Source organism: Lepidochelys kempii, chromosome 16 (assembly GCF_965140265.1).
Source record: "Lepidochelys kempii isolate rLepKem1 chromosome 16, rLepKem1.hap2, whole genome shotgun sequence".
Lineage (NCBI taxonomy): Eukaryota > Metazoa > Chordata > Testudines > Cheloniidae > Lepidochelys > Lepidochelys kempii.
In genome coordinates this window covers 7,445,670-7,465,288 of record NC_133271.1, presented here as the reverse complement: position 1 = coordinate 7,465,288, position 19,619 = coordinate 7,445,670, and the positions used below count along the sequence as shown (strand labels likewise).

General features: G+C 42.2%; 1 protein-coding gene across 19 annotated transcripts in view; it reads right to left on the bottom strand.

Moving 5' to 3' along the window:
• The window catches only part of ZNF618 (zinc finger protein 618), a 325,146-nt gene extending 315,466 nt beyond the window's left edge, over positions 1-9,680 (bottom strand). For 8 of the 19 annotated variants that reach the window (XM_073314148.1, XM_073314153.1, XM_073314157.1 and 5 more), the window contains exon 1: positions 8,918-9,677. In XM_073314148.1, the coding sequence (XP_073170249.1) occupies positions 8,918-8,980 (63 nt within the window). In that variant the 5' untranslated portion in view covers positions 8,981-9,677. Of the gene's footprint in view, positions 1-8,917 lie in introns of all 19 variants that reach the window. The other 11 variants (XM_073314152.1, XM_073314161.1, XM_073314164.1 and 8 more) reach the window with 5 other exon arrangements.
• Positions 9,681-19,619: the final 9,939 nt, after the last annotated feature.

Genomic DNA, 19,619 nt, shown 5'->3' with positions numbered 1-19,619 from the left:
AGGGTAAGTTAGACCAACATATGGGACATCTTAACTGTTAACAAGAAAAAAAAAAAGCATGATCTCAACTTGGGTGAGCTAACCCACATTATCTGACTTGGATAAAAAATTAGGAGAGGGAACAAAGCAAGTTGAACTTGAGCTAGGAACCCAAACCTGCCACGTCTTCGCTGCTATTTATGTTTTGACCTGAATTAGAATCATAGAATCATAGAATATCAGGATTGGAAGGGACCTCAGGAGGTCATCTAATCCAACCCCCTGCTCGAAGCAGGACCAATTCCCAGTTAAATCATCCCAGCCAGGGCTTTGTCAAGCCTGACCTTAAAAACCTCTAAGGAAGGAGATTCTACAACCTCCCTAGGTAACGCATTCCAGTGTTTCAACACCTTCTTAGTGAAAAAGTTTTTCCTAATATCCAATCTAAACCTCCCCCACTGCAACTTGAGACCATTACTCCTCGTTCTGTCATCTGCTACCATTGAGAACAGTCTAGAGCCATCCTCTTTGGAACCCCCTTCCAGGTAGTTGAAAGCAGCTATCAAATCCCCCCTCATTCTTCTCTTCTGCAGGCTAAACAATCCCAGCTCCCTCAGCCTCTCCTCATAACTCATGTGTTCCAGTCCCCTAATCATTTTTGTTGCCCTTCGCTGGACTCTCTCCAATTTATCCACATCCTTCTTGAAGTGTGGGGCCCAAAACTGGACACAGTACTCCAGATGAGGCCTCACCAATGTCGAATAGAGGGGAACGATCACGTCCCTCGATCTGCTCGCTATGCCCCTACTTATACATCCCAAAATGCCATTGGCCTTCTTGGCAACAAGGGCACACTGCTGACTCATATCCAGCTTCTCGTCCACTGTCACCCCTAGGTCCTTTTCTGCAGAACTGCTGCCTAGCCATTCGGTCCCTAGGAACACACCTTTTTCTTTTTGCAGTGAAGACGTATCCTGGTTCTAACAAAGGTTCTAACTTAGGGCTTGTCTACCAATCCCCAACTAAATCATCCCAGCCAGGGCTTTGTCAAGCCTGACCTTAAAAACCTCAAAGGAAGGAGATTCCACCACCTCCCTAGGTAACGCATTCCAGTATACATATAAATTGTTCCAATACCCCTGTACTGACAATGATAGGGGAAAGTGATCTAACACTTATGAAAAACCTGGTCAAATAGGTGAGTCTCATGCTAACGCTAAAAGATGAGAAATGATTGTTTACCTAATTAGCTACATACATAATTACAGTGCACTGACTAGCATCATATAAAATAATTAAACAAGACCACCTGGAAGGATCTCATTCTCTGCTCCATCCCTTATGATTGTATTTCACAGGTCTGCAGCACGTGCCCAGTGCTATCACTACCCACCCCACTTCAGAAATAGTCCCTTTTCCCCCACATTCCAACCCTTGTAAAAGGCACTGACTGGGTGTCCTCCTTTAGTCCTTCCTCAAGAGCTCCTTTATGAACCTGCCAGTCAAAGATGCCAGAAAAACATTACACATCGTGCACGTGTCCAGGGAAGGTGGTATCTCATCTGACTCACCTAAATACCGAAATACAGTACTACAGGCTCACTCCAGGCTTCCTTAGATAACAGACTGGGAGAGGGATGGTCTCCTTCCTTTTCCCCCCATAGAAAAGCAGCTGTTGTCCTGGATTGCTCAGTCCTGGAACAAAATGAGCAGCCCACAGAAGTTCCCCACCAAGTCATATAACCCCATTACTTACATTGGTCTTATTTTATCCACAGTTTCTCAATTATTTCCCAGTGTTGAACAACTCCATTATCTGAACATAAAATCTTAAATCCTTTTTGACTCCCTTACTTCCTACTGTAACTTTATTCCACTCATGTTCTTATCAATGCCTCGACTAGGTAGATGTAAGTCATCTGTACCCTGCTTAGAAAAGGCATAATCAAAACCTTTACCATGCAACTCATGCAAACTGGCTGCTTCTATTGTCTTTGTCTCCCCTCTACTTGTGTTATGGCTGAAAAATGCAACGCCCATCTGATTGGCTAAAGGGGCAGGGAATCAGTTTCCCCATCAATGGAAGGAACAAGGATAGCTTATTCCAAAAGGGTTATCACTCACATACTGTACATGATAAACAGCCTCATTCATTTCTATTCCCTTACCCCAACAAATCAATGTTTGTTAGTACAAAGTCAACACATCCAGATGTACTTTCCATACTAGTTAACCACTAAATTGGATTCACATAGTACAAAATAATCAAGAGACACTCAAGAAACAAATCTAAAACAAAAAGGAGGCAGATGATTAGCAATTAATCCATAAAATATTAAAAATCAGAAACTTCTTCCCAAAAATGCAGTATGATTGAACCAGTTCACTATGGACATATTCAGTAGTACAATATTTTTAAATTATTGTAACATTAAGATTAGTTTCAATTACTCAGAATTTTAAGAAACGTAAAAGATAATACCTCATACTAGCCAGAACTTCACATGATTAAAAAACCACCCCAAGCCCATCAGATGACATTCATAACAAATATTATTCATTCTCTCATCCTCCTCCATTGCCCAAATTTCCATCTTTTTATGATAATTTTTATGTCTTTACTAAAGGCCTGACCTACGGTCACTCTCACAGAGGCTCATTAAATTAAATATGACTTTATGTGTGAATAACTACACATCCGTAAGTTACTAATTACAGGACCAGACCTTTAGATTTTAAGATCCTTGGTGCAGGTATCATGTTTTGTTCTTTTCAGGTCCCAGCACACTTTGCATTATAGAATCACAGATTCATAGAAATGTAGAGCTGGAATGGACCTCAAGAGGTCATCTAATCCAGCCCCTGTACTAAGGCAGCACCAAGTAAACCTAGACCACCCAGCAGGTGTTTGTCTATTCTGTTTCTAAAAACCTCTAGTGATAGGGATTCCATGCCTCCCTTGGAAACCTATTCCAATGCTTAACTATCCCTATCATTAGAAACTTTTTCCTAATATCTAACCTAAATCTCCTTTGCCGCAGATTAAGCCCATTACTTCTTGTCCTACCTTCAGTGGACATCGAGAACAATTGATCACTGTCTTCTTTATAACAGCCCTTAACATATTTGAAGATTTATCAATTACCCCATCACTCATCTTTTCTCAAGGCTAAACATGCCAAGTTTTTTTAACCTCTCCTCATGAGTCAGGTTTTCTAAACCTTTTATAATTTTCTTGCTCTCCTCTGGACTCTCTCCAGTTAATCCACATCTTTCCTAAAGTATGATACCCAGAACTGGACACAGTACTCCAGCGGAGGCCTGATCAGCACTGGCACATATTCAATTTCTGATCCACTATAATCCCCAGATCCTTTTCAGCAGTATTACTGCCTAGCCACTTATTCCCCATTTTGTATTTGTACATTTAATTTTTCCTTCCTAAGTGCACTATTTTGCATTTGTATTTATTGAATTTCATCTTGTTGATTTCAGACCAATTCTCCAATTTGTCAAAGTCATTTTGAATTCTAACCCTATTAAAGTCTGACATTTTTAAATCAGCAGGTCTGGATAATTTGCATCCAAGAGTTTTAAAAGAACTGGATTTTATTTTCAATAACTCTTGGCACTCGGGGGAAGTTCCAAAAGACTGGAAGAAAATTAATGTGGTGCCAATATTTAAAAAGGGTAAGCAGTATGACCCAGGTAATTACAGGCCTGCCACTCTGACAGTGATCCCAGGCAAGATAATGGAGTGGCTGATATGGGACTTGATTAATAAAGAATTAAAAGAGGGTAATATACTTAATAACAATCAACATAGGTTTATGGAAAATAGATCCTGTCAATCTAACTTGGTATTTTTTATGAGTCTTACAAGTTTGGTTGATAAAGATAATAGTGTTGATGTAATACTCTTAGGCTTTTATAAGGCATTTGAATTGGTACCACATGACAGTTTGATTAAAAAACTAGAAAGATATAAAATTAACATGGCACACATTAAATGGATTAAAATCAGGCTAGCTGATAGTCTCAAATAGAATTATAAACAGGTAACCATAATCGAACGGATGTGTTTCCAGATGATTGCCGCAGGGATTGGTTCTTGACGCTACGCTATTTTGAATTTTTATCAATGACCTCGAAGTAAACAAACCCAACACTGATAAAGTTCTCAAATGACATAAAATTTGAGCGACTGGTAAATAACAATGAGGACAGATCACTGAGCCAGAGAGATCTGGATTGCTTGATAAACTGGGCACAAGCAAACAACGTGTGTTCTAATACAGGTAAATGTAAATATGTACATCTAGGAACAAAGAATGTAGGCCATACTGGCAGGAACTCTATCCTGGGAAGCAGTGGCTCTATAAAAAATGATTGGGGGTGGGTTGTTTTGGTTTTGGGGGTTTTTTTCAGGGAGGGGGGGAGGAGAGGGAGGGTCTGGGGGTGGATAATCTGCTGAACCTGAGTTCCCAGTGCAACACTGTGGCCAAAAGGGCTAATGCAATCCTTGGATGCATCAACAGGGGAATCTCAGGCAGGAGTAGAGATGTTATTTTACCCTGTATTTGGCACTGGTGCGACCACTGCTGGAATACTGCATCCAGTTCTACTGCTCACAATTCAAAAAGGATATTGATAAATTGTAGAGGATTCAGAGAAGATCAACAAGAATGATTAAAGGATTAGAAAACATGCCTCATATTAATAGACTCAAAGAGCTCAGTCTAGTTAGTTTAATAACAAGCAGGATACACGGTGACTTGATTACAGTCTATAAGTACCTACATGGGGAACAAATATTTAATAATGGGCTCTTCACTCTGGAACAGAAAGGTGTAACACAATTCTGGACGTTGAAGCTAGACAAATTCAGACTTGAAAAAAAGGCATAAATTTGTAACAGTGATAGTAATTAATCATGGAACAATCTACCATGGATAGTGGTGGATTCTCCATCACTGACAATATTTAAATCAAGAGATTGGGTGTTCTTCTAAAGATCTGTTCTAGGAATTATTTCTGAGGAAGTTCTGTGGTCTGTCATATACAGGAGGCCAAATCAGATGATCACAATGGTCCTTTCTGGCCACAGAATCTATGAATCTGAGTAGTCTCACTGAAGCCAACAGGAATATTTGCATACATAAAGTTAAACACATGCATAAATATCTGCAGGATTGGGGCCTATGCAATCACCCTATCTTAAAAATATGCACACACTATTCCAGTTGAATCCAAGAGGATCTATATGTATTAATATAATGGCAGTATTGAGTCCTATGCACCATATGAGGGAATTATGGTTACTGCGAGAACCCTTACTTTGGAATTTATTGACATTTGAGGATTGAAAGGCCCAGTCCTGCAAACCCCTCTATGTGCACAGCTTCCAATGACTTCAGTGAGCATTCTACATGCCGAGGACTTCTAGAACTGAGTCCAAAGACTGTACCCTAAATAATACAAAAACTTACATTAAGTTAAAAAAAAGGAAAATCTTTTTAGAACACTGGTTTCTATTGATTTCTCTGACACACTTGCATAATCCAAAATTTAATTACACGTCAACACAGCAGTGAAACTACACCTACATAACCAAATATATTAGGAAAATATTATGTATTTAAATGATTCTATAATACTGGAAATAATGTAATAATTAAATTTCATACTGTGCTTATGCAAAAATTATTTATCATTTAACACGCCATTATTTTATTTATGTTTGTCCCCCTGACTGAGGACTAGGTTCCTGGAAAATTTCCACTTCCAAAGTACAGTCTTTCTGTAATTTATGCTACAAAAATTAGGTTTTGAAATCTATTTACAGCAGTTTCTTTTCTTTTCCACTGTCACATAACTCAAAAATAGGCAAACAAATTTTGCTCAACTTTCCAGAAAAAAAGTTCCCTTTGAAATTTCAGCCGAGAAGGTTTTCTCCAGAATGTAAGAGCATATGCAAAATAGGTTAAGGTTGAGAATTCTAGTATAACCTAAACTATAGCCTTCACCACCAGCAAAAGATACAATGGAAGCCATTGTTTAAAGGAAACCGATACGCACACAGTTAAAGGTTGTAAAGGTTACAGTACACACACCTACAGTACAACGGCATCCCCGCAACTTGCAATCTAGTGCTATTGCATTTTCAATCTCTGCAGAGGAAATGGGTTACACATATTTTAAATATCTATATGCATTAGCAGTTTAGTACATGTAGAGATCAAAAATATAGGACTTGAAGTTTCAAGTCCTATATTTTTGATCATTATAAACTTCTAAGACATAAATGTAAAACACAAGGCAACAGAACCTCTTATGTACTGTAACTGAATATATGCCACTATTCATAATCAAAATAATGTAGCGATCCATTTATTACATCCCCGGCCTAAAATACACCAATCATCAGGGCTTCTCCCAAGATTTTAGGGTGAGGATGTGGGGCTCGGCAGAGCAGGGGGGAAAAAAAGAGAAGCGTCAAAAAAATCTCCTCTTGGAAAAAAGAATTAAATTCATGAATCTTCAAAAATATTTTGGAATACTCTTAGACTTAAGCTGAAGTTATAGTGTGCAGTTCAATTAAAAAAATTCTTGCAGGATATGAGTTTGGAAAAGCTACCACCTTTAAGGCTTTTGAATGAAACCATGAACAAAATATTGACAAGGATTGTTTAATCCAATTTAATGCACTGTGTATAATTTCTACCACATGACACTCCAGTCTGTTTGTGACACTATTTGTTAATGACTACGGTACTTTAGTCTATACCTGCTGAAAAAAATTCAGGAAGAGGGTGTGTCTTTTTTCTGGAGATAAATGCAAAAGTAAAAATATAAAGTTGTATTTCTGAATATTTTCTCCTCCACCCAACACTTTTCCTGCTTTACAAGTCTTTCCATCAACTCAATAAATGAGAACAGGGTGAAAAATAGATCCTTCTCCCTGCATTTATCAGGAAGTCCAGACTTTAATTTCAAGTGAATATCAAGTAACAGTGAAACAATCAGAGCACCAAACACATTTTAGGGGGTTAAATTCAAATTTGAAAATTCATTTCAGAAAAATTCATTCCAGATTGAAATTTAATTTAAGGGGGGGGGGGGCTAAATTTAAGTTATTGGAGTGTGGAAGCACAAGTTGCAGAAACTTGTGTTCAAAATTCAAAAATGTTCTTTTCAAATTAAATGCTGCAGCTGTGGAGCCAGCCATCTTGCTATTTTGTCCCCATTTTAGAGAGGAGGCTGTGTCAAGGTTGGTGAGACTCAAATGTTGACCTGATCTTCCACACTCTCTTTTGTAATGCAAAGGCCATGTATATCATTTCTATGTGCTTTTATTGAAACAATGAAAGCTTCAGTGCTCTTTTGTTGTTTATTTTTAAAAGATCAATACCAACAACCCAGTATTCAAGGGCAACCCTACAATAACAAACCAGTGTGTGTAGTCCACTACTTGCAGGCAACCTTATGATAACAAAATGCGTGCACAACACTATGAAAACATTAATTACGGAAAGGTTTCAATCTCAAACTCCAGAAGGATTTATAAACAGAGAAGTGAAAAGGATTTTTAAAATTATGGAAAATATCATGGCAGCGCCCTTTTTAGCTACTTTAGTTTTATTAAAAATTACAATATTCAAATCTACAGTTAATTTTGCTCATAATAATGTTAATTATGCAAATTTCTATTATCAAAGCAGATTTTACAATAAACCTATGTAATACTACATTTATATGATCCACAGTATCTGAAATAGTTTCAGTATATGTGTAAAAAACCTACTATGGAAATTTTTTATCTTTACAAAAGAAGAAGTAGGAAATTAAATGACTGGAAACTATGTTTTAATTATACCAGGACAAACCATCAGAAAAACCAAGAAATTCAAAACCAAAACTGATATTCTACTCTTAATTTTGCTTTCCCTCCTGTTTTTCTGATCTGTGTGTAGAACCTTATTGTTTAAAAGCATTTTTGCATGAAATCCAAAATCACCAAAAAAAAAAAAAAAAAAATTTGGGTGTGTCCACAGAAAAATTTCTATTTTTTTTTTTAATTTCTTCCTTATTTAAGACAACTAACTTTAAATATTACAAAACACCAAAATCAACCGTGCCACACTATGAGAGCAAGTTCAAAATTACAATGAAGCACAATTCATAATTGCTTCATAACAGCAATTCTCCTACTTTCCCCAAAGTAATATTTTATTGCAGTTGATTGATATATGCTTGTCTAAAACTTAAATTAGATTCATTCTCAAGCAGTCGCGGTTTCACACTAATATTTTCTTCCAAAACAGGAAAAAACCTGAATTCGTCCAAATTCCAGCTTAATTTTCATTTACATATTAACAGGGCTTTGCTTCAAAAAACACAAAATTTGTTCCTACGAGCCCAGCCCACCCAACCAGCGGGCCTGCGGGCAGGCAAAACGTTCTGCCCTCAAATCCCCGGCAAATTCTTGCCATTCAAACTTTTTAAAAAATAAGAAATAGCAAATATTTCCTCTTTTTTCAATTTTAATTTCTTTTTTATTTACGAAATAGTCTCCCCTAGGTGGCGCCGTTTTAATGGAAAAAAAAAAAAACACGACCGTTTGGAGGAAAAATTAGAGAGAAAAAAAAGAAGAAAAAAAGCAAAGCCCCGAGAACGAGAAAGGGCCTAAAAGCGGGGAGCCGGGGGCCGAGCGGGGAGCGGGGGCCGGGCCGGGGCCGGGGCCGGCGGGGCCCCGCTCGGGGCGCCTCGCGGGCCGTTGCGCTGGCGGTCCGAGCTGACATGGCCGCTCGGCGCCGCTTTGTTCCCGGCGCCGGCCAGGGCCGGGCGGCGGGCAGAGCCGGGCACCCCGCGCCGAGCCCCGCGGCCGCCCGCGCCCAGCGGCCGTCCCCCCGGGGCCGCCCGCGCCGGCCGCCCTTACCTGCTCTCCCGGCGGCGCCGCCGCCGCCGCCGGCTCCGGGGCGCCGCTGTCCGGCTGGCTCATCGGGCTCGGGCGGGCGGGAGCCCCGCTGCTCCCGGGCCTGCGATCCGCGGCGCGCTTCACAATGCCGCCGCCGCCGCCGCCGCCTTTCCGCCCTGCGGGGCCGGGAGGGACGCGAGCGGGGGCGATGCCCGCGGCGCGGGTGGGCGGCTCGCCGGGCTGCTGCAGCCCCCCTTCCCCCGGGGCGCGGGCCGCCGCCGCCGCCGCCGCCGCCTTCAGCGAGGGCGCTGCTGCGGGCAGGGCGAGTCCCGGTGCGGAGCCCGCGCGGCCGCCATCACAGCCGCTCTGGGGGCAGCTCCAGCCTCAGCGCACTCAGATCAAGCAGCAGCAGCAGGAGCAGGGGGCTGAGTCTGGCCGAGCTGAGCGCTGCAGGACCCGCGGCGCTGCCCTCTCCGCCCCTCCATGCCCAGCCCAGGACGCCGCCGCCGCAGCCTGCCGCGCTAGGGCCCCTGGCGCTGCCCCGGGCTTGGCACCCTCAGCCCCGGGGCGGCTCGCTGCTGCCCATGCCACGTTCGGGAAGATCCGCTCCAACTTCGCCAGGCGCTGGACTGTGAGCCCAGCCTCAGGGCCCGGCCTCAGGGGGCCCCCACGCAGCAGCGGGCTCTCGGGGCTGGCACTTTCCGAAATTCAGAGGATTATTTTTCGGTGGGAGGAAGGCAGCGGTGGGTTCCTCTGAGCTCCGGGAAACAAATAAATAAATAATTAAAAACCAGGGACTACTTTTTTGAAAACCACAGAAAGCAGCAATTTCCCCAGGAGCCTCCCAGCAGTGTTGCTGGTAGGGATTTGGTGCCCTTTGCCAACCTCCTCCAAGCAGGATGGAGAGAGGACCTGAAATTGGCATGTGCCAAAAGAAACGTGGGACAGTGCAGGACTGGCAGCTAATCATATGTGGGCTCCCAACCTTAAGGCCAGAAATGTGGGTGTGCCTCTGAAAAAGTGTCATCTTTGGGCTCTGCTCTTTCCTGGGAGCCACAGCCCTCTGTCACATTCATTTCCAGGGTTCATGGAGGGCAGCTCCAGGGGGAAGCCTGTTGTTCTCTCCCCTGCTCAATTTGGAATGTAACTCTCTTCAGGTCTGATTATCAGGGGCCTCAATTTGCAGAACTTGGGAGTTCTACCTGAATATTTATGGAAATAATTTATTATCTCCTTTCATAATCATCCCCAAATCCAGATTCTAATGGTGGAATTCGAAAAGCAACTTTAAAACTACCTGTTGTGTGAGAAATCTGAGGGGCAGGGCATTTAAAAAGTAAGTTTGAACAACTTTTTATAATGTCTTCATGAAGCAGAGTTCACCACCCCCAAGAAGCTTCTGGGTGGTGTCTGCAGGCCCTTTGCCATTCCCTTCTGTCTTGTGGGACTTCTCAAGTGAGAGCTCTTGGGGAAGAATATAAGTAGTACATAACTTCCCTTGAAGACAGGTTTCAGAGTAGCAGCCGTGTTAGTCTGTATTCGCAAAAAGAAAAGGAGTACTTGTGGCACCTTAGAGACTAACCAATTTATTTGAGCATGAGCTTTCGTGAGCTACAGCTCACTTCATCGGATGCATTATGCTCAAATAAATTGGTTAGTCTCTAAGGTGCCACAAGTACTCCTTTTCTTTTTCCTTTGAAGAGTGGCACACCTGAGGTGACCAGTGAATAATGCAGCTGCCCCTCCCCCTCCATGAGCTTAATCAGTATAAATTATGGAAAGATTTAAAGTAAAAGTTGCAGCTGCATTTCTGTTTAAAGCCACATTTTGCATTTTCTCACAATCTACACAAAATGCCCCCAGACAATATCAAAATATGAAATATTATTCATTTTGGAACTAAAGAGTCAAACAATGCTGGTAACCCACTTATAGATCTCCAACCCAGCATGGTCCTGGTGCAGTCTCCTCAGCTCCAATCTTGAACTTCAGCACTAGCTCCTCTCCAAAACTCATATGGAGCAGACAGGCAAAATGGCAGTTATTTACATCTAGGGTTAGGGTTAAGAGAGAGTTCTCCCCACCACTTAACTACTCCAGCCCCTGTGCACAGCAGAAGCTTTGTTGGCAGGCTGACATAACAGTATCTGTACAGGAATTTATGTCGCTGGGGGTGGGGTGAATTGACATAAATTATGCTGACACAACTTGTAATGTAGACATAGCTTAATTTGGTAGCTGAGGTAAGCTCTTACTTCTTATTAGCGAGACAAAGGTAGTATCTTTTGTTGGACCAGCTTCTGTTGGTGAAAGAGACAAGGTTTCAGATTTACACAGAGCTGTTCTTCAGGTCTGTGAAAGGTACTCAAGAGGTCACAGCTAAATAAAAAGTGGAACAGATTGTTTAGCATAAGTAGTTAACACATATTGTAAGAGATGATTCAAGGTGAAGTGACCAGTTAGCACCTCTGTAGTCACAGGACAAAAAAGGTAGATTAGAGGGGACTGGGAGGTGTAAGGTGGAGGTATAAAGGATTCATTTCTGGAAGGAGTTGGGCCTCTCACCTGTAAACTGACCAAGGAGGTCAGACTGAGGGGCTCACAGAGTCTGAACATGGGGGTCACTGTAGCTATGCTGGTGCTCTAGGCTAACCAGAATAGACTATACTTGAGCCTTCATTTCTCTGTTCTAACTTAAGGACTTTCAGATGCTGTGTGCCAGGTGACTAATAAATGGTTACTTTGTTTTAAAAAAATATTGGTGTAAATACTCACTGAGAGCATTGCAACCTTGTCAAGGTTCCTCCCCCACTCTGAACTCTAGGGTACAGATGTGGGGACCTGCATGAAAAACCTCCTAAGCTTATCTTTACCAGCTTAGGTCAAAACTTCCCCAAGGTACAAAATATTCCACCCGTTGTCCTTGGACTGGCCGCTACCACCACCAAACTAATACTGGTTACTGGGGAAGAGCTGTTTGGACGCGTCCTTCCCCCCAAAATACTTCCCAAAACCTTGCACCCCACTTCCTGGACAAGGTTTGGTAAAAAGCCTCACCAATTTGCCTAGGTGACTACAGACCCAGACCCTTGGATCTTAAGAACAATGAACAATCCTCCCAACACTTGCACCCCCCCTTTCCTGGGAAATGTTGGATAAAAAGCCTCACCAATTTGCATAGGTGACCACAGACCCAAACCCTTGGATCTGAGAACAATGAAAAAGCATTCAGTTTTTTACAAGAAGACTTTTAATAAAAAATAGAAGTAAATAGAAATAAAGAAATCCCCCCTGTAAAATCAGGATGGTAGATATCTTACAGGGTAATTAGATTCAAAAACATAGAGAACCCCTCTAGGCAAAACCTTAAGTTACAAAAAAGATACACAGACAGAAATAGTTATTCTATTCAGCACAATTCTTTTCTCAGCCATTTAAAGAAATCATAATCTAACACATACCTAGCTAGATTACTTACTAAAAGTTCTAAGACTCCATTCCTGGTCTATCCCCGGCAAAGACCAGCATACAGACAGACTCAGACCCTTTGTTTCTCTCCCTCCTCCCAGCTTTTGAAAGTATCTTGTCTCCTCATTGGTCATTTTGGTCAGGTGCCAGCGAGGTTACCTTTAGCTTCTTAACCCTTTACAGGTGAGAGGAGCTTTCCCCTGGCCAGGAGGGATTTCAAAGGGGTTTACCCTTCCCTTTATATTTATGACAAACCTTAAGGGCTATAGGACAAGCCTCCTGCAGAAGTCTGGCTTGGGTATATATACTGCAGGAAGCCACAGAGAAAGATGGGAAGTGGTGCTGAAGGCCCAGTCTTTGGAGGCCATGGGCGCAGGGGTGCTGGAGGTGCAGCAGCATCCCCTGGCTTGAAGTAGTAATAACAACCAAATAAATGGTTTCCGTTTTCAGCATCTCCACTATAAAAATTGTTCCTGTACCCTGCACAAGTGTGAAACTGTGGGTCTTTGGGGCCCAGCACAGAAGAAATTGATTACAGTCTGGGACATAGACCAGACCCTGTGACTCCATGACAGCTACTTAGTCACGCTGCCTTTCAAAAAGGCTACACCAGGGTTAGTCAAGAGGCGGACAGTGGGCCAAATCCGGATTGCCAAACACTTTTGAACAGACGGTGAAATCTTTTTATTTAGTTATTATCATTGTTATTTTCTCTGGAGTCTGGACCTTGACTATACCTTGACCAAGAAATTTGGTCCTTGACAAAAAAATAATGGATTACCCCGGGCTCGGCCAAATCTATGTATTTGACTATGTTGTTTGTATAACAGGGCTCCTTCTGCATACCCATCTCTGCAAAATACTGTAAGACACACAGATACATGATGGAATTTCTGTGTAATGAATTTGTGTAGTGAATGAGGCAGGGGGCTGTCGAAAGAGAAAGAATGGTCCTGCAACCTAGGAGAATTGGTCTCTATCCTGTCTCTGCAACAGACTTCTTTTGTGATGACAAACCAGTCCTCTTTCTTCTAATGTGTATTTTTTTATCTTTTCCTCAGTATTGTTTTCTATATTGTGTGGAAGCTGTTTACTTTCTTTTCTTCTCTGTCTGCCTCTTTCTTTCCTATGTTGTGTTTACTCCTTCTTTCCTCTGTACTTTGCAGTCCTCTTCTGCCGTTCCATTCTTCCTTATTCTCAAACTCTCTGTATTCTCCACACCTTTGTCTCCTCTTTGCCTTCCCTTCCAAAATCACGCACATACACTCTTTCTGGCTTCCCACTCACATGCTCTGCTGTCTCTCCTGGAAAGAATCATCACGTACAGAGGCTACCCCAAACTCCACTCGTAAGTTCTCTCCCCACTTCCCAACTCCACTTTGAGGTCTTCTCACTCTTCATCCCCCTCCTCTACAACATACCAAATGCCCCTTATTTTGAGTGATCATTCATTTTACTCCCAATTCCATATATTTGGTGTCCCCTCACGTGTATTATTGGAAACTATTTATACCTGAAATAATCATGAACCTGAAGTTATTGAGTCATTTACCCTACGGGAAAGATCTCATGGCATTTAAAGTCTCCTGCATGAATAATTGGTGTTCCTCATATTGAGTCTTTGTCACATACTCAAATAAATTGGTTAGTCTCTAAGGTGCCACAAGTACTCCTTTTCTTTTTGCGAATACAAACTAACACGGCTGTTACTCTGAAACCTGTCACATACTGTGTTCCACATTTGGGCCTGGCAGGCTGAAAGGTATGGCCCCGGTCCTGGTTTCCCCTTCTCCATCCAGTCCCCACAGGCTCACTCTGTCTCTCTCTCTCCCCCACAGCCCTCCTCAGGCTGCATCGCTTTGTTCCCCCCCTATACACGTTGCCCTTAAGCTCCCCCTGCAGTCCTATTCTCAGACTCATTGTCTCTCTCTCCCCAACCCTTCTCAGTGCTTTGTCTTCCACAACCCTGCCCCCTCAGGTACTCTCTCTCATCTGCCTCTTAGGGTATGTCTGCACTGCAATCTAAAGTGTGATTGCAGCTCAGGTGGACATACCCACACTAGCTTTATCCACACTAGCACTGCTAAAATAGCGGTATAGATGCAGCAGCACCGGCTTCAGGATGAGTGGTGTCAGGGCGCCGGGAATCCGGATACGCACTCACATTGCTAGCCCACATGCCACCATATCTACTCCGCTTTTTTAGCTGTGCTTGTACAGGCATGTCTCCCCAAGCTGCAATCACCTTGGACTGCAGCATAGACCTACCCTCAGAGCTCTCCTCCTCTTCGCATCCCCTGTGTGGTCTGAAGGAGGAAGCATCTTAGCCAGTTTTGCTCGTTCTCCCCTCTCGGGCATGCCACCTGCAGTATAGCTGGAGCAAACCGTCAGGAACTGTGGTTGTCATGGAACCACAGAATGGAGGAAAGGAGGGAAGTAGATGGGGATAAAGCCCCCACCATCTCTGATAGTGGCCAGGCCTTGCAGGGAAGGGGTGCTGAGCTCTAATGGCAGAGCCATGGGCTCAGGGGAAGTAGCATTTCCAAATGCCTTCCCTAAATCACAGTCCTAGTCAAGCTCCCCCTGCTGGACACTCACCAGGCTCATGTGTTTGGGTCCTGTCTTGCTGGGATTGTGTGTGCTTACCTTGGTCTAGGGCAGCAGTTCTCAAACTGTGAGTCAGGACCCCAGTGTGGGTCGGAACCCCATTTTAATGGGGTCACCAGAGCTGCTGTTAGACTTGCTGGGGGCCGAGCCCCACTGCCTGGGGCCGAAGCCAAAGCCTAAGGGTTTCAGCCCTGGGTGGCAGCGCTCAGGTTACAGGCCCGCCCACCTGGGAAGAAGCCCTTGGGCTTCTGCTTTGACCCCCCCTCCTGGGGTCATGTAGTAATTTTTGTTGTCAGAAGGGGGTCGCGGTGCAATGAAGTTTGAGAACCCCTGGTCTAGGGATAGGCTTTAGCACTGTCTCTTTTTTCTTGACCTCTCTGGCACACTTCCTGGGCATAGATCCTCAGTCTGTTACCGCTTACAGAAATGGGATCTTGTGGCCCAGCTGCCGTATGCTCCCAAAGCTGCTCCTGACTTGCTATCTCCCCACACACAATAGCCCAGCTGCTTATTAAGCACACCCTTTCCCAGATCCTGTCTGAAATCTATTCTTCTCAGGCAGAAGTACTGGGCTCTTTAAGCCAGTTTTATTGGAGTTTGTTTTGGTTTTGAACAGGTATTTTTACACACATCTTTTTTGCATTGATTCAAGGAATCTAAGGGAAAAATCCTGCTCCTGTTAATGTCAATGGCAAAACTCCCACTGACTTTAACAGTGCAGGGTTAGGGCCTTCATGCAATAAAGCTAAAGTGGAGTGAAAATTCTCTGTCCCTTTAGGTGTGTACTGCAAAACTTAGCCTTCCATACCTCCCTCTAAAGCACTATTTGGTTGATGCTTACTATTGGTGTATGTTTTTTTTTTGAAAATTCAGCATATGCCCTTTGCTATTTTGTTTAACAAACATAACATTTTTCCCATGAGAAACATACAGCCTTAGCTATAAACATACTTACCTCTTGTAAATAGCTGGTGTTTAGCTCCCATGTTAATAGTTAATATTAGTATCAATAAAGTATCTACATTTATAGATTTCCCTGTACTGGCCCATGGAACCCTATTTCCAAAGAATACCACACTGCAAAAAATTTGTTGAGAAGCTAAGAAGATTGATTTTCCTCTTGTTACATGAACTGAAGATTGGATCAAAGATATTATAAAATACAAATTTGTGTTCTTTAATGTCTTTCATACAGATTTTATTCAAAATGCTTTAAAAAACAGATAATAAAATTGCAGAGTTAAATAATATAACAAGGAGACAGGGAAATTACAAGAAAAGTTAAACGAGGAAAGATGTTTTTCAGATGAGATTAGAAATGAAGTAGAAACTCAAAAGGCAGGAGCTATAGAAAAGACTCTTTCACCCACAGCATCAAGTGGCGGTGGAGGTGGAGAAAGGAGGTGAGTGCTAGGTTAATGGATGGGAAAAGGAGAAACCCAGCCTATGAGATAGGCTGGTGGAAGTCCAAGAAAGGTTTGAAAAAAAGGAGTGGCATTCTGGCCAGACCTTACAGACAATGAATACAAATATTATGTCTGAGACAAGGAGTCAGATAGAGGAGATGGAGATATTCTTAGGGATGCTTATTACCAAAATGAAGTTCTTCTGTTCTTCTCGTTAGAAGGAGTAGAGACAAGGCTACAAGATTTTTTGGTCAAAACACACAGAGAGAGTGGAGAGGATGGAACCATTATGTTTGTGCTAGAAAGAGGAACCACCAACATGGACAATTTAGTTCTGTTGTCAGAGAGGGTTCCACTGTGTACTTCTTGAGGGGACTGCACAGGGGCCCTAGAGTCATGGATAGCACTGTTCATGCAGGTGGTGGAAGTTCCACCAGACTCCTTTTTTATCACAACTGTAATTCTTCATACGAGGGTGCCCTCCCGGATCACAGAAATGTAGAGTCTCTGTCCACATTCCTGAAGTCAAAGTTGGTAGAGCAGTGGGTGTAGAGAAGAAATCTGGTGGAGTTCAGGAAGTCTCAGACTCCAAGGCCTCTGTGAAGTTTTCCATGGCTCACTTGTAAAAAAAAAGTGGCCAGATATGGAGCAATTTTCAAGCAAAGGACATGCCAGTCTCTTTACATTTATGTAAAATAAGGAGTTCTGCTGAGTTTACAACTCTATGTGCTGAAGTCTCCAATTAACTATGAATGCTGTATGTATTGGTAGAAGAAGATGATGTAAATAAAATTTTGTGAAATGCCTTAAACAACTGTTATAAAAGTTGCCGTACATTTTTATGGAATGGGTCTATCTATATCTTTCTTTCTCTGTCTTTGGTCCTTGTATCTTTTTCCTTGAGCACCACTTCCCCCTCTTGACAAAGAATCCAGGTTTGCAGACTAGATTTAACATTCTTCTCCAGCTACTCTGAAAATAGACTGTGTAAAAATAGCACAATCTTCCTCAACAGATTAATTCCATGTGTGTATTCAGAAATCACATCTTACTTTACTGACCAAACCAGGAAACTGTGTTTGCTTATCTGAAAATTACCTTCCATGGAAAAAGCCAGTCCACAAATCCTAGTTTATGGGGGTCAGATCTTCAGCTAGTGTAAATCAGTGTAATTTCTTTTGACTTTAATGGAACTATGCTGATTTACATCAGCTGAGGGTCTTGCCTTGTGTCTCCAACATCTCCAAAGAATTCTGAAGGCCAGCCATTTTTTGTCCACTGAATAATCTGCCGGTCTGATAACCTCCAAAGCTGAAAACCACTTACAGGTCTTTACTGAGTCACTCAGTAGCTTTTCAATGCAGAGCATAAGAACAAAACCTCCTGAATCATGAGGACATTCCCTTTGTTTCATAAACTTAAGCATATTCCATGCTTACATGTCCCTATAAGCTGCCTGTTTCAAAAAAAGGAAACTTTCAGATAAGAAACAAATTTTCCTATTCTACACAACAAACAGGCCTATCGCTCCTAGATAGTGCCCTGAAATAAAGAGGGAAGAGCTAGGAAAGCCAACTGATAATAACAAAACGTTTTATTTAGGATTACCTAAATTACTACAGAATACAACACCCTTCTGTTGAAATCTACATTGACTAGTATTCCACATCCAATTTATAGAATTCTGTAAAATTAAGAACAAAAGACCAAGTTACTGGTTTACAAATCTCTGTGTAGATAATGTAGGATCTCCTGAGTATGATGATGTAGAAAATTTTGCTACACATCAACTTTTTATAAGGTTGCCTGTGTGCAACCTTAATTCTGCTTCCTTGAGCATATGCATTATGTATGCATTTGATAAATTATGGTGATACAGTCTTTAATTACATGATTACATACTATTTTTTCTACAGGACCCCAACTGTCAGTGCAGGGACTGGACTAGATGGCTTCTCAAAGTCCTTTCCAGCCCTACATTTCTATGATTCTTCAATAAACTCATTCAGTGCACAGGCTGGACAATGCTCAGGAAATTAATCATGGTTGAATAGTGAATGAGGCTGTTGTTTATAGGAACCTGCCTCATTTGCTTTAGAAGTTGGAAAATGTATAGACAGTAAGGGACTGTAGGAAGAGAAAACATTAATAGATTGTATGACCAGTAGGGACCATTGTGATCATTTAGTCTGACCTCCTCCATAACACAGGCCATAGGATTTCCCTAAATTAATTCCAGTTTGAATTAGAGAATATCTTTTAGGAAATAGCCAGTATTAATTTTAAAAATTTCCAGTGATAGAAAATCTAGAACAGCTTTTGATAAGTTGTTCCAATGGTTAATTACCATCACTGTTAAAGATTTATGCCTTATCTCCAGTATAAATTTGTCTAGCTTCAACTTCCAGCCCCTGGATCTTGTTATACCTTTATCTGCTAGATTGATGAGCCCTTTATTGTCAAATTTCTGTTTCTCATGTAGGTACTTATGGACTATGATAAAATCACCCCTTAAACTTCTCTTTGATACGATGAATATATTGGACTCCCTGAGTCTTTTCTCTATAAGACATATTTTCCAACCCTTCATTCATTCTTATGGATCATCTCTGAACCCTTTTTAATTTTTCAACATCCTTTTTGAATTAAGGATATCAGAACTGGACACAGTATACCAGCAAGTGTTTGCATCAGTGTCAAATACAGAGGTAATCTGATCTGTCTACTGCCCTGTAATTCCCTGTACATACATCTAAGGATCACACTACCTTTCAGGCCACAGGATCATACTGGGAACTCCTGTTCAGCTGATTATCCACATGACTCCCAAGTCTTTTTCAGGGTCATTGCTTTCCAGGATGGAGTTCCCTATCCTATGTGGCCTGCATTCTTGATTTAAAGATTTGTATCCTGGGTAAATGGGTCTCATGAAAAATGGACCCAAGCTTATTGGCAGGTAGATGAGACATGGGGAAGAGTGTAGTGTGTTCACCCTCTGCAGTGAAGACCAATGGAAAGAAGTCATTGAGCTGGCAGTTTATTCCAAACTAGTGGGCTATGTAATGTGGAGGAACCCACATACCTTGACGAGGTGTGGCAGGCCTGAAGCAGCTTGAGTGCAGTGAGGTGATGAGGGTGCCTTTTCACCCAGGGGGTAAACTCTCTGTAGCAGCAACAGGCAATACTTACAGTGGAAAAAGTCCCCACAACTCAGGGGGCCTCCTCAGTGTTTCCCAGATCAG